The sequence below is a fragment of the Polypterus senegalus genome, chromosome 14 (assembly GCF_016835505.1).
Source record: "Polypterus senegalus isolate Bchr_013 chromosome 14, ASM1683550v1, whole genome shotgun sequence".
NCBI classification, from domain to species: domain Eukaryota; kingdom Metazoa; phylum Chordata; class Cladistia; order Polypteriformes; family Polypteridae; genus Polypterus; species Polypterus senegalus.
Genome location: NC_053167.1, coordinates 132,338,848 through 132,352,208, shown reverse-complemented (window position 1 = coordinate 132,352,208; position 13,361 = coordinate 132,338,848). Strand labels below are relative to the sequence as shown.

Below are 13,361 nucleotides of genomic sequence, written 5' to 3'. Positions count from 1 at the left end.
CCTTCACCGTACCCCATACCCACAAATCACAGGGCGTCAAATCAGCGGAGCGTGGAGGCCATGGCAACGGTCCACCGCGACCTGGAAAGGCGTGGCCGAGATAAAAATAATCCATCAGCGTTTGACTCGCCCTGTATATAGCGCCTTACACCTCTTACCGCTATGGTCCGAATCAGAAGCACTTACTGTATTACTTATTCTGATCTGACCGACCCCTTTATCAAAGGTGACTTGTAACATTTGACATCCAATTGTTCCATTTCTTTTGTTTGCAGGTGACGTGACTCGCTCGTGGTCACACAGTGTCAGCAGCGGGATCTGAGCCATCTTCAAGGTTTAAAGTCTTGACACTGCGCCACACCGTCTGCCATCCACTGTGTGACATGCCTATGCAGTTCAGGGCCACAGGGTGTAAGGTGGGCACCAGTCCAGGATAACCTGGCCCACACATACCCAGGGGAGATCACACAGACAAGGACTGGGTGAAGGATTTGAGTAAGTAACACTAAGCACTGCCCCGCCGTGCTGCCCCAGTGTTCATCTTAATCGTGTATAGTGCCTTTCATTCTGAGCACAGCTTATACACTTTACAAGCACAGCAGACTGGGGTGGAACTTAAACTGCACAGCTGCCGGTTCTGCTGTCCTGGGGTCGCCGGTGATTCGGTTATACCGGGGTCAGCACCTGGAAAGGGCCTCGGGATATCGATGAATATAGAAAGGCGCTATATAAAGTAAGCTTATTACACAACTGAGTTAGCCTCCGTGTTTTACAGAGCTTAGGTTAATATGCACTTCTAACTCAGCCCACGTGAGAGAATGAGCCCTATGGTGGACTCACTGGGTGGGCACCAACCTCTGCCACCCTGAACTGGAAGAAGGGGCTTTGATAGTGGGTGGATGTGTCCAGTGTGCCTGTCCAGAATTCACACAAAAAAATGCGACTCCGAGGCTCTCGGTAGTGATAGTCAGCAGAAATGGCCATTTATGAATAGAGTAAGATAGGAAAGGCGCTATAAAACTAAACGACGGAGAGACTTAAGCCGTCAGCATATGACAACTTAGGCTTTGCAGTTTTTGTAAGCGTATCATTCCCTTAACCGTGGAGCCCCTGCCCACCTTGCCAGGCTAGTCAGAGATTCCCTGACGGATGGATCGGTTGAAGGGGTCCCCTCAAATGGGTGCCGCGCTCCGCTGACCTTACACCTTGTGACTTTTATTTGTGGGGCTCTATCAAAAGCAAGATGTATGCCACTAAACCCCGTAACCTCTCACAGCTTGAGGAAAGAACCGGCAGCGAGGTCGGGGAAGAGATGCTGCAAAACGTCGGAGAGGCTCGGGTCCGAAGGTGGCGGAAAGCTGTCGAAAATGCAGGCGCTCGTGTGGGGGTACACGACTCGTCTTCAAGGCGCTGGAACGAGATGGCAAGCCTGGCAAGTCGCCCTGCGACGACCAGAAATATTAATAAACTCCGCTTCTTGTGTCATTTTTAGGAGTTTATTAAAACGTGTACAGTGACTTTTATGACAGCCGGGATAATGTCGGACACGTTAGAAAAGGAGCTGCTGTGTGTAAAAGTGACTTGAAGCCACCAGACCTGTAGGTTACAAGCCACAAATGTGACAGGAGGGACACCAAGCGGACACAAGAGAAAGTGAAGGTCGGGGACAGTTCTTGACAAGTGTGCCATTAAAACGATCTTTTTAAAATAATCTGAAAGGCGCTATATACAGACAGCCATATGGAAATGATTTTAACCCTTTCCTGTTGATGATTGCTATGGAGGAACTTATGTGCTTCATATTGAGATACAGCTTGTAAATCGGTCACAGTAGTGCTTACTATGAAAGGCGCTATAAACAAAGTACAGCGTGAAGGGGCTTCTCGTGATGCAAATTATGAAAGGCGCTATATAAAACTGCGTTTAAGCCATTTGTGGTAAATAAAGGAGCCAATGCCCCTACCGCAAGATTGTCAAAGTGCACAGTAAAGTTTGCTATGAAAGGCACTATAAAGATAAAGTACAGCATGAAAGGCGCTATATAACAGAGGCCGATTTTAAAACCCTTTGAGCTCTGAAGCTCCACATTGAAGACGCGTTAGAACAGACACTGGAGGTCATTTTATGGTGACAATGAAAGGCGCTCTATAAAAGGGACGTGTTTACGGTAAGATTGTAAAACTCTACGCTAAGGCTGACTGTAAAAATGAACCACCAGGTGAAAGGCTCCTGGATGTCATAAAAGGCGCTATAAAAAGCAGGCTGATGTTAAAATCCGGCCCACGTGGACGTTGCTGTCTAAAACACACACGGGGGGTCGCGTTATGTTCCAGGTTACCATGAAGGGTGCTGGATCCAGTAAATATGACGGGTCTGCTCAGCGTGAAAGGCGCTATATACAACTGAGCCCAAGGCCTTTGTGGCTGTGACTGCCTCTGTACAACTCAGCAGTAATGCTGCGAATGAACGGCCATGAAAATAAACAGTGTGAAAGGCGCTATATAGCGCAGGCGTTGGTGAAGCTCCACAGGAAACTGCTTTATAAAACACATTGTAGGTTATTGTATGACAATGGTAGGCATGAAAGGCACTATAAATTCTAATCGTACCCACCAGGCGAGGGCACTACATGTGGTAAACTTGAAACGTCTTCACCTGCTGATGAACCCGAGTGTCTCAGGAGCGTCACGGCTGGCAGGGAGCACAGCGGCTATGGGGGTCTTACCAAGTCCCCGTCTTCCTTCCCTCTCCCCTTCTGTCCATACATCCCATGATGCCTTGCTGTCCACTCGGTGTCTGTCGAGCGGAGGCTACACTTGCTGGCCTTTTTACCAGGGGGGGTCCCCAGGGGTCCAGCAGGCTTGCTTTTCCAGTGCAAAGACCAGAGTGGCGCAGCCCGTGTGCTTCATAGGTGTGAATGTATTGCCAGCCAAAAGAAAACACAAAAAGCATTTAAAACGAAAGAGTGCGCCATGCCACCCCCGAAAGTCCCCCCTGCACACCCCAGTCTCTGTTGGAAAGGTCGCATGCCATCACGTGATCACTTCTCAAGGGTGCCAGCCAGGTGGATGTGGGCACGGAGGGCTCGGTCTGAAGACGGTCAGGAGAGCTGCGGTTCTGCCCCCCGGGAGTGTACCGCAAGGAGGTCCGCAGCGTCGGCATGGGAACCGTCTTGGGCCACAGACAACGCCGTCCTGCCCTCCTAAAGGGGAGAGAAAACAGAGGGCATCACGAGAGCGGGCAGAGGAGAGCAACAAACAGGCGGTGAGAGGCGCAATACACAGCTGGCACGAGGCTCGGAACTGAACGAGAGAGAAAGAGAGAAGAATCAGGTAACGAGTGAATGAATGAGCACAGGAACAACGGAGAGAAGGAGTGAATAATGAAGGAGATGAAAAGAGAAATGAAGGGCGGCGCGCGTGTGAGTGCATAAAACACAAAGTGAACGAGTCTGGGATGAATACGTGAATAAAGGAGTGAGCACATGAAGAGCAACACAACACAAATAGAGCAAGTATCGGAATGAATGAGCGAACAACCAAACGAACGAATGAGAGTGAGTGGATGGGATCGATGGCGGCGAGTGAGGCGCTGTATACACTCTGTGTGATCAACCGATGTGAGTGAATGAATCTGTTCAAAATGAAAGGAACAAATAGGCAAAAAATCAGAGGAGTGGATGAGTCGGAGATGAACAAGTGAATAAAGGAGTGGACACATGAAGAGATGGAGAGTGTGCGGGATTAAACACCGCCGACAAACTAGTAACGAGTGAGGAATGAATGAGAGTGACAGGAAGGGAGAGGCAGGAACAGGTGAGTGATTAACGAGAGTGAGAGAATGAGATGAAAAAGTAACAAATGAGTGAAGAAACACGAACAAAAGAGGAGTGTGGATTATGGCCGGCAGACCCCCAAGCCACCAGGTGGAGCCCTCCCTGCCAAGTGGAGGTGCCCCGAATTCCAGCAGGGCATCATGGACTATGGCCCTGCTGGATAACGTCGGGGCCTCCAGGGGACGCTGCAGGGAGACACCGAGACGTTCGGCTTTCAAACACCAAGGAAGTACTTACAGGTCACGAGGAACGAAGAAAAGAAGAGTTGTGACCTGACCCGGAAGTGCTAGGAAGTCACACGGCCTGCGGGTTCAGAAGCACTTCCGGGTCACGGACTATAAAAGGGCTGTGGGAGCTCCCAGACGGCGAGCTGAGCCGGGTGGAAGGGTGGCAACGCGTCTGGGAGTGGACGATTGGTTATTGTATTAATTATTGTGTGTGTGGGCGCTTGGTGCACTGTTATTAATAATAAAGTCAACTTACTGGACTTTTATCTGGTGTCTGGCGTATAGTCTGAGGGTTCAAGGGAGCGATAGCGCCCCCTATCTGTCACAACACTCTTAGTGATTAAAAAGTGAATACATAAAGAAGAAATGACATGAAGAGATGGCGCGAGTGTGCAAGCGATCAGACTTCAGGTTAATAACGTGAGCGAATGAGCAAAGAAAAGAGTGAACACATGAATAAAGGAGTGAGTGTGAGAGTGAAGGACATGAATGGACGAATGAACAGACGGAGAGCAGTGAGCGTGCGAGTCTGTGATGGATACGCGAGTAAAGGAGTCAAGCGATGGAGAGTGCGAGGGATGCAAGCAAATGCATTGAGCAGTCATTAAAATGAATGAGTGAAGAATGAAACGAATGGGTAAGAGTGACCACCAGAGGGGTGTAAAGTGTCACAGGAACAGGCGAGTGAATACTTGATTAAACATTGTGAGTGAATGAATCTGTGATAAACAAGTTCACAAAAGGAACGAGCAGAAAAGGAGTGAACAGAGGGAGTGAGTGAGTGTGCCAGTGATGAAAGTTAATCGAGGTAATTAGTGAATGAATGAACAAAGAATCAAATGAAGGAATACGAGCGAACAGAGGGAGTTCGAGAAGAGGTGAATACGAGAATAAGTAAAGGATCAAATGTGTAATGAAGGAATGAATCCGGGTGACTGGAGTGAGTGAAGGAGTCAATGGCTGAACAAACGAGTGAATGATGAGCGAATGAGTGAATAACACGGAATGACTGTGACGAGTCACATGAACAGATGAACGAGTGAGTGAGTGAGTAAACGACATAAGTGATTGGGCACGGTATCTGTAAATCAGAGTGAGGTGTGTTTGCTCACGAAAAGGTTAGTGAGTGAGTGAGTGAGTGAGTGTGAATCTCAGACGTGTGCGGGTCGGAGCTGAGTGAACTCATTCATAAAGCCTGAGACAATGGCGCAGATTGTGAGGAAGAGTAAATGAGTGAGAGTGATCAGATGAGCAGAGGAGTGAGTGAGCGACTCAGGGATCAAACCCTGAGAGTAATTCAGTCCATGAAATGATCACCACATGAACTTCTTATTACTTGAGTGGATGAACGGACGATCGACTCAATGAGTGAATGAACAGTCAGCGAGAGTAATGAAGGGATGAATGAGCGCCCGCCCGGGCACAGGGTGATACGCGGCCCCGGCCAGATGTGTGAGATATTCCAGGTAGCAGCACGAGCCACTGTGCCACCCCCAGAGCAGTAAACGGATCAGTGAGCGATGGCCAACATGAAGGTGTGTGAAAGAACGAAATTAAGCAAATGGATGAACTGGAAGTGTAAATGAATGTATTGGTGAAGAGTGCTTGAATGACCAGTGCATGCTAGTAGATGAAGCTCTGCTGGGCGGATGAAGATGTGAAGACATGAAATCTGGAGAGGTGAATGATCAGAATGAGCGGACGATTCAACGACTGACTACACAGGAGAGCGGCAGACGAGGACTCGCCAGCCTTGAAGCTCCCTCGGCCCCCCGTCACTCACGCTATCGCTGATCTGGACGTCACAGGCAGGCTGAGCCAGCAGGAGGCGCACCATGTCCAGGTGGCCGTGCTCACTGGCGCGCAGGAGTGCGCTGCGACCCTTGTTGTCCCTGACGTTGACGTCGGCGCCGCACTCCAGCAGGGCTCTCGCCATGTCCACTCGGCTGTGGCTCGCTGCTAACATCAAAGCTGTCTGGCCGGCCTGCAGAGACACGTGAGGACATGATGTCAGTGCACGTACAAGGACCCCCAAAACACTGGGCCCATCCTTGTCACACTGCCCCCCATGTGGCTGGCATCAAAAGAAAAACAACAGCAATGGGCACAGAGAAGCCAGCCAACATTGGCCATCCTGGAAGATGGCAGACTGGAGTGACCACAGCTGACAGTTGGGGCTCTGCACCCTCCAGCACTTCCACCCCATGTCATTATGGGGTCTTGAAGTGTCGCATGGTGAGACTCTAGGGGTGCTGGTCACCTCATCTACCTGTGTGCCAATGCTACAGATGCATGCAACTGTCAGCCATGAAACGTGGTGCTGGTGAAAGGCGCTATATGAACTGAATGATGAAGAAGTGACGAGTAAAGTTAATCAAACTGTTTAATATAGCGCCTTTTACAGTTGGCAGCAGAGAGTAAGGTGGTAACTGACCAGTGTGCCAGTTCAGAAGAACTTGACGTGGCTGTCGACCCACCTGGCTGGCTCTGGCATTGATGTCCCCCTGCTTCAGGAGCTTCAAAGCCACCTCCATGTCCTCCTGAGATTCAGTGACGGCAAGAGAGACCAGCATGATGGCGGTGTAGCCGGCTTTGTTCTGAAAGTCCACCTGGCACACACCTGGCGAAGAGAGAGAGAGAGAGAGAGTCACTTTGTCACAGCAGGGCACTCAGTGACGACGTCTCTGAGGTCACGTGAGGAGACTCAGCTCAAGGGCGAGACAGCGTCTGGTCACTGGCCACATCTGACTGGCCGATATACAACTTCAAAACTCAAAGCGACTGACCAACCTGGCACTGGCACAGCTCGGAGTGACTGACCACACCTGCTGCAGGCATCACTCAGCGCTGGTGGAGGCACAACTCGGGGTGACTGACCACACAGGCTGGATTAAGGGGGGGCTACACATGTTGGAGATGCATCTCAATAACTGGCCACGCCTGCCACAGGTACAACTCGAGGTGTCACCATTCAGGGTGGCTGACCACACGTAGCACTGGTACAGCTCCAGGTGACTGACCACACCTACTGGGGGCACAGCTCAGAGAAACTGAGCACACCTGCAACTGGTGCAACTTGGACTGGCCAAGTTTAGGCACAACTCGGGGTGACTGGACACACATGATGAAGGTACACTTTGAATTAAGGGGCAACACATGCTGGAGATACATCTCAATAAGTGGCCACACCTGGCACAGGTATAACTCGAGGTACCTGACCACACCTGAGAGTGTCACAATTTGGGTCGACTGCCCATATCTGGTAGTGTTACCATTCAGTGTTGACTGACCACATGTAGCACTCAGAGTGACTGACCAGACTTGTGACCGCCACATCTCAGGGTGGAGGCTGCTGACCACACATGCTGGAGGCACAGCCTGGAGTGAGTGGCCATAAATGGTGGAGAGACGTCTCAATAACTGGCCCCACTCGCCGCTGGTATAATTCAAGGTATTTGCTCACACCTGTTGGTGCCACGATTTGGGATGACATGCTGTACCTACCACTGGCACATGTTGGCAACTGACTACGCCTGCTGATGTCACAATTTGGGGCCACTGACACACTCTGGAGTAACTGACCACAACTGTTGGCCACACTGGCTAAGTACACAGCTTACTCTCACTGGCCAGCACTGCTTGTGTCACAGCTAGGGGTGACTGGCCACAGCAGCAGGATATCTAAGTAGGGGTGTCCCGTCTCACCTAGGTGGGCTAACTGACCACACCAACTGGACACGTGCCTCAGAATGTCTAACTATAGCCTCTAATGGCCTCCTGTAATTTAATTGGACAATTTCAGTCCACTGCACTTTATGGTATCCTGAATGACTGAGTGACCAGCACTTGAGGTATCTCGCCGGACCACCCGTGACTCACACATCTTTCTCAGCACCCACCTGTGGCTTTGCGCATACCACAGAGTGACTCACCTCATCTCGCCAATGGTGGTCTCACCTGCTCACTTCAAGACCAGTATGGCCAAAACTTGAGAGACTCCATCCAAAAGACAGAGACAGGCTTTAGGGGGTTGGGGTGGGGCTTTGTGACCTTACCCGTGTCCAGCAGCAGGGTGACGATGTCAAAGTTGGAGTGCGAGACGCTGTAATGAAGAGCTGTGTTCCCGTTGCCATCCGCCAAGTTCACAACAAACTCGACCATCTCGGCTGAAATGGCCGCAAGTTCCTGCAGATAGCGAGCCACGTCGCCCGCCGATGAACGCTTCTGACTGGACACGCCGAACCACTCTTGGTACACGAGGCTCAAACACTGCGCCTGTGGGGAGCAAAGAAAGTGAGCGGCACAAACCGGTTCAGACTGGTCCTGCAGGAAAAGGCACTGAGGACAGAGGAGCATCTGAAAAAAGAAAATGCATGGAGGTTCATCCAGTCCGCCGGCTGCCACAACAACCCGTGAAAAGTCAAAATGCTTATCGTGAAACGCCACCGTCTGCTGATTATCTTCACCGAGTCTCCGAGAGCTGCGCTCAACCCAGCAGTGACTGGCAAAAGGCAGGGGGGAAACCTGCTCCAACACAGGGCACGTGTACACACACACATACACACATACACACACATCCAACACACACCAGTAGGGGGCTCATCAAGAGGGTCGCCCAAAACCTGATGGGCACACAGATACAGACCAGGCCAGGAACAACTGAGCATCGCCAATCCACCTCACCAGCCTGTCCTGGGACTCTGAGAGGACCTCCAGGACTTGAACCCCCGCCCCCCGTCTCCTTGTTGGAAAGCAGCAGTACAATCACCGCACTACCAGCAGCAGCAGCCTGCCCCTGACGATGGGCCAGATAGGGAAGATAACAGTCGACAAAATGGCGCCATTACCGACAGAGCTGGAGGAGGCAGGAGAGGAACCGTAGGGTAGGAAAAGGCGGCCATTTTAATAAGTAGAGTTACTTAATACTGTATATTTAATATGTTTATTTAATAAATGAATGTTAATAAAAACATCATGTTAATAATTCACTTTTTAAAAATTACTTATTTAATATACAACATATCTATTTAATAAATAAACTTAGCTAAATCTAAAAATAAATAATTTTACTAAATACATTTGAATAAATATATTACTTTAATAAATAAATGTTAATAGACAAATAATTTTAATAATTTCATTTAAAAAATAATTCAATTTAATTAATATACAACAGATTTATTTAAAAAATAAACTTTGCTAAATCACTAAATAAATAAATCTATACTAATAAAAGACAAAGCCCTCACTGACCGACTGACTCACTCACTCACTCACTCACTGACTCATCACTAATTCTCCAACTTCCCGTGTGGGTGGAAGGCTGAAATTTGGCAGGCTCATTCCTTACAGCTTCCTTACAAAAGTTGGGTAGGTTTCATTTCGAAATTCTACGCCTAATGGTCATAACTGGAAGCTATTTTTCTCCATTTACTGTAATGGAGTTGAGCTCGAAAGCCGTAGGGGGCGGAGTTTCGTGTGACATCATCACGCCTCCCACGTAATCACGTGAACTGACTGTCAACGCAGTGCGTAGAAAACAAGGAAGAGCTCCAAAAAGCACTGAAGAAAACATGCATTATATAATTGAGAAGACAGCGAAACAATAAGAAGCGAGTGAGTGACATATACTACCATATTCATGAGTGCTGCTACTTCGGAAACAAAACACGGTGTAAACCTACACTTTAAATTAAGTTCATAGACAGGCTGCCGCTGGCGTTTGTCATGCCCACAGGTAATGCGGGATACAAGTTTAATGAGAGGATGCAGGATATTAACGAGAGTTTTGATCACTTTGTAACTAAGTTAAAATTGCAGGTGAAGGGCTGTGCTTATGCAAATTCCGAGAGACTGTGTTTGTGGGGATTGACAGTTAAGGCGTGGGGAGTCACGTCATCATCTCCCCTCCCATTCACCTCATTTCGCTCTGAGCTGAGCTCCGCGGCTAACGCAGTCTTACGGAAGTGACTTTGTGATGCTGCTACCAAATACTCACAGAAAAATCCACAAGTTAATACACACGCTGTCTGTAGAGTTTCTCCACACTGAATCCTCCAGGCACTACTTACAAAAAGTTACATTGACAATCGTGTTACGTTATTTTTAAAATGTTTCCATTTCTTAGCACAAGCACAGCTGAGAAGCTTCGATGCATGTGCTCCATAACGCATTAAAAAATCATGCATTTAATCACACTTTCAATTCCAAGCAAAGGGGAACTTCTGTCAATGCATGATTTCCTGGTACAGCGATTACATTGATCAGCGCTTCCTGATTCTTTTTACCCTCGCACCACCTTAGTTTGAGAAGAAGTATGAAAAAATATGAGGTTAACACAGAAAAACAGATCACCAATTGAAGCTTTATGAATAATCGATTTGCCATCAATAATTGTTTTGGTAAAGCCATACTCCGTGTGATCCTCCTTCCATTTTATAAATTTTCCGCCACTAGCCATGATTAAATGAACGGTAAAAAAGTAAGAGCGAAGCAAAGGTGACTTACTCAGGCAGGCAGGCGACAGCTCAATAGCTCGAATTTAGATATAAGTAGGTTCTATTTAGTCGCCAGAAATATCTTTGGTAGGAATGGAAGTTGAATTTAGTCTTTAAATTTCTATGGTAAAGAAAGAGTTATACAATGATGACTAAATTTAACTATATAAAGTCAAAACTTGAATATATAAAGTCAGCGTCGGTATATATAAAGTCAATACTTGTTTCTGAATATATAAAGTCAGCGCTGGAATATCCATCCATTTCCCAACCCGTTGAATCCGACCACAGGGTCATGGGGGTCTGCTGGAGCCAATCTCAGCCAAAAATGGGCGCAAGGCAGGAACCAATCCTGGGCAGGGCACATGCATCACTTTCAAAACATTAACCGAACAGTTTTTTTAATTTATTTTTCTGAATACGTTTTTGTTCACTTAGTTCAGTTCAGAGTCGTTTCAATCAATAGATTTTGACTTTGACTTTATATAATCAGGAATGACTTCATAAATTCCAACATTGACTTTATATATTCTGACGCCGACTTTATATATTCACAAAATCAATGTATTTGCCTGTTTGGCACCCCATAGTATATGTGTGTGTGTATATATGTACACATGTATGTGTATATATATATATATATATATATATATATATATATATATATATATATATATATATGCACTGTGAGTGGAAAAAAAACACACCAAAATGTTTTTCATCACATCTTCAACAATAGTCGTCAGATTTTGATAAAATTTGGAACATTGTATAAACTTGTGTCAAAGCAGTAGAAGATCTTAGTTATTTATAAATTTGGTTGCCTTGGATACGTGCGAACGCAGACGATAAAGTTTGTAAACAAGTTTGACCCTTGCTAAATTTGCAGATAAAAATAGGTTTCAGTACAGAAGACCACATTTTTATTCTCATTTTATTTATGTCAAAACACGAAGACTTAAGTTCAATAAGCTAGTGCAGCGATGTTGTTTGTTTGATGTGAGTAATTAATACAACTGTATCAAACATTAAGTAAATCAGCTGACTATTGTTGAAGATGTGATGAAAAACATTTTGCTGTGTTTTTTTTCCACTCACAGTGTATATATATATATTTATATATACACTCACCTACAGGATTATTAGGAACACCTGTTCAATTTCTCATTAATGCAATTATCTAATCAACCAATCACATGGCAGTTGCTTCAATGCACTTAGGGGTGTGGTCCTGGTCAAGACAATCTCCTGAACTCCAAACTGAATGTCAGAATGGCAAAGAAAGGTGATTTAAGCAATTTTGAGCGTGGCATGGTTGTTGGTGCCAGACGGGCCGGTCTGAGTATTTCACAATCTGCTCAGTTACTGGGATTTTCACGCACAACCATTTCTAGGGTTTACAAAGAATGGTGTGAAAAGGGAAAAACATCCAGTATGCGGCAGTCCTGTGGGCGAAAATGTCTTGTTGATGCTAGAGGTCAGAGGAGAATGGGCCGACTGATTCAAGCTGATAGAAGAGCAACTTTGACTGAAATAACCACTCGTTACAACCGAGGTATGCAGCAAAGCATTTGTGAAGCCACAACACGCACAACCTTGAGGCGGATGGGCTACAACAGCAGAAGACCCCACCGGGTACCACTCATCTCCACTACAAATAGGAAAAAGAGGCTACAATTTGCACGAGCTCACCAAAATTGGACAGTTGAAGACTGGAAAAATGTTGCCTGGTCTGATGAGTCTCGATTTCTGTTGAGACATTCAAATGGTAGAGTCAGAATTTGGCGTAAACAGAATGAGAACATGGATCCATCATGCCTTGTTACCACTGTGCAGGCTGGTGGTGGTGGTGTAATGGTGTGGGGGATGTTTTCTTGGCACACTTTAGGCCCCTTAGTGCCAATTGGGCATCGTTTAAATGCCACGGGCTACCTGAGCATTGTTTCTGACCATGTCCATCCCTTCATGACCACCATGTACCCATCCTCTGATGGCTACTTCCAGCAGGATAATGCACCATGTCACAAAGCTCGAATCATTTCAAATTGGTTTCTTGAACATGACAATGAGTTTACTGTACTAAAATGGCCCCCACAGTCACCAGATCTCAACCCAATAGAGCATCTTTGGGATGTGGTGGAACGGGAGCTTCGTGCCCTGGATGTGCATCCCACAAATCTCCATCAACTGCAAGATGCTATCCTATCAATATGGGCCAACATTTGTAAAGAATGCTTTCAGCACCTTGTTGAATCAATGCCACGTAGAATTAAGACAGTTCTGAAGGCGAAAGGGGGTCAAACACCGGATTAGTATGGTGGTCCTAATAATCCTTTAGGTGAGTGTACAGTCCAATGCAAAAGTGTGGGTCCCCTCTGAGGTTGCCTGATAATCTGCTCCGTCTTCAGAAGAGAAGATCACAGCAATATGCCATTTATTTAACTAGAGAAATGTAGACAAGGAGATGAATCTGCTCAGTGTAGCTTTATTGAGTTGTGTGAAATAAAAAAAAATGCAAAAAAATGGGATGTGCAAAAGTTTGGGCACCCTCTTAGTTGCATTAATCTGAAGACCTGTAGCTATTTAATGCTGACAGGTTGCCACACAAAATTGCTTTGATTGGCTCATCAGACCTGAAACTACAAAGTCAGATTTAACCAATTATGAAAAAGATTCTTTAACATGCTGTTGGTAACTGATAGGTGTGCTTGTCCTTGGTCCTCTCTTAGAGAGTGGCATCATGGGAACCTCTAAGGAACTCTCTGCTGCCCTAAAAACTAAGAGAATTTGTCGTTATGAATT

General features: G+C 46.7%; 1 protein-coding gene across 4 annotated transcripts in view; it reads right to left on the bottom strand.

Moving 5' to 3' along the window:
* Positions 1-1,176: 1,176 nt before the first annotated feature.
* Positions 1,177-13,361, bottom strand: part of kank4 (KN motif and ankyrin repeat domains 4) — a 165,303-nt gene continuing 153,118 nt past the window's right edge. For all 4 annotated transcript variants that reach the window (XM_039734518.1, XM_039734519.1, XM_039734517.1 and 1 more), the window contains 4 exons: positions 8,118-8,337; positions 6,540-6,682; positions 5,846-6,046; positions 1,177-3,202 (listed from right to left, as the gene is read on the bottom strand). In XM_039734518.1, coding sequence (XP_039590452.1) covers positions 3,101-3,202; positions 5,846-6,046; positions 6,540-6,682; positions 8,118-8,337 — 666 coding nt within the window. In that variant the 3' untranslated portion in view covers positions 1,177-3,100. The remainder of the gene's footprint in view (positions 3,203-5,845; positions 6,047-6,539; positions 6,683-8,117; positions 8,338-13,361) is intronic.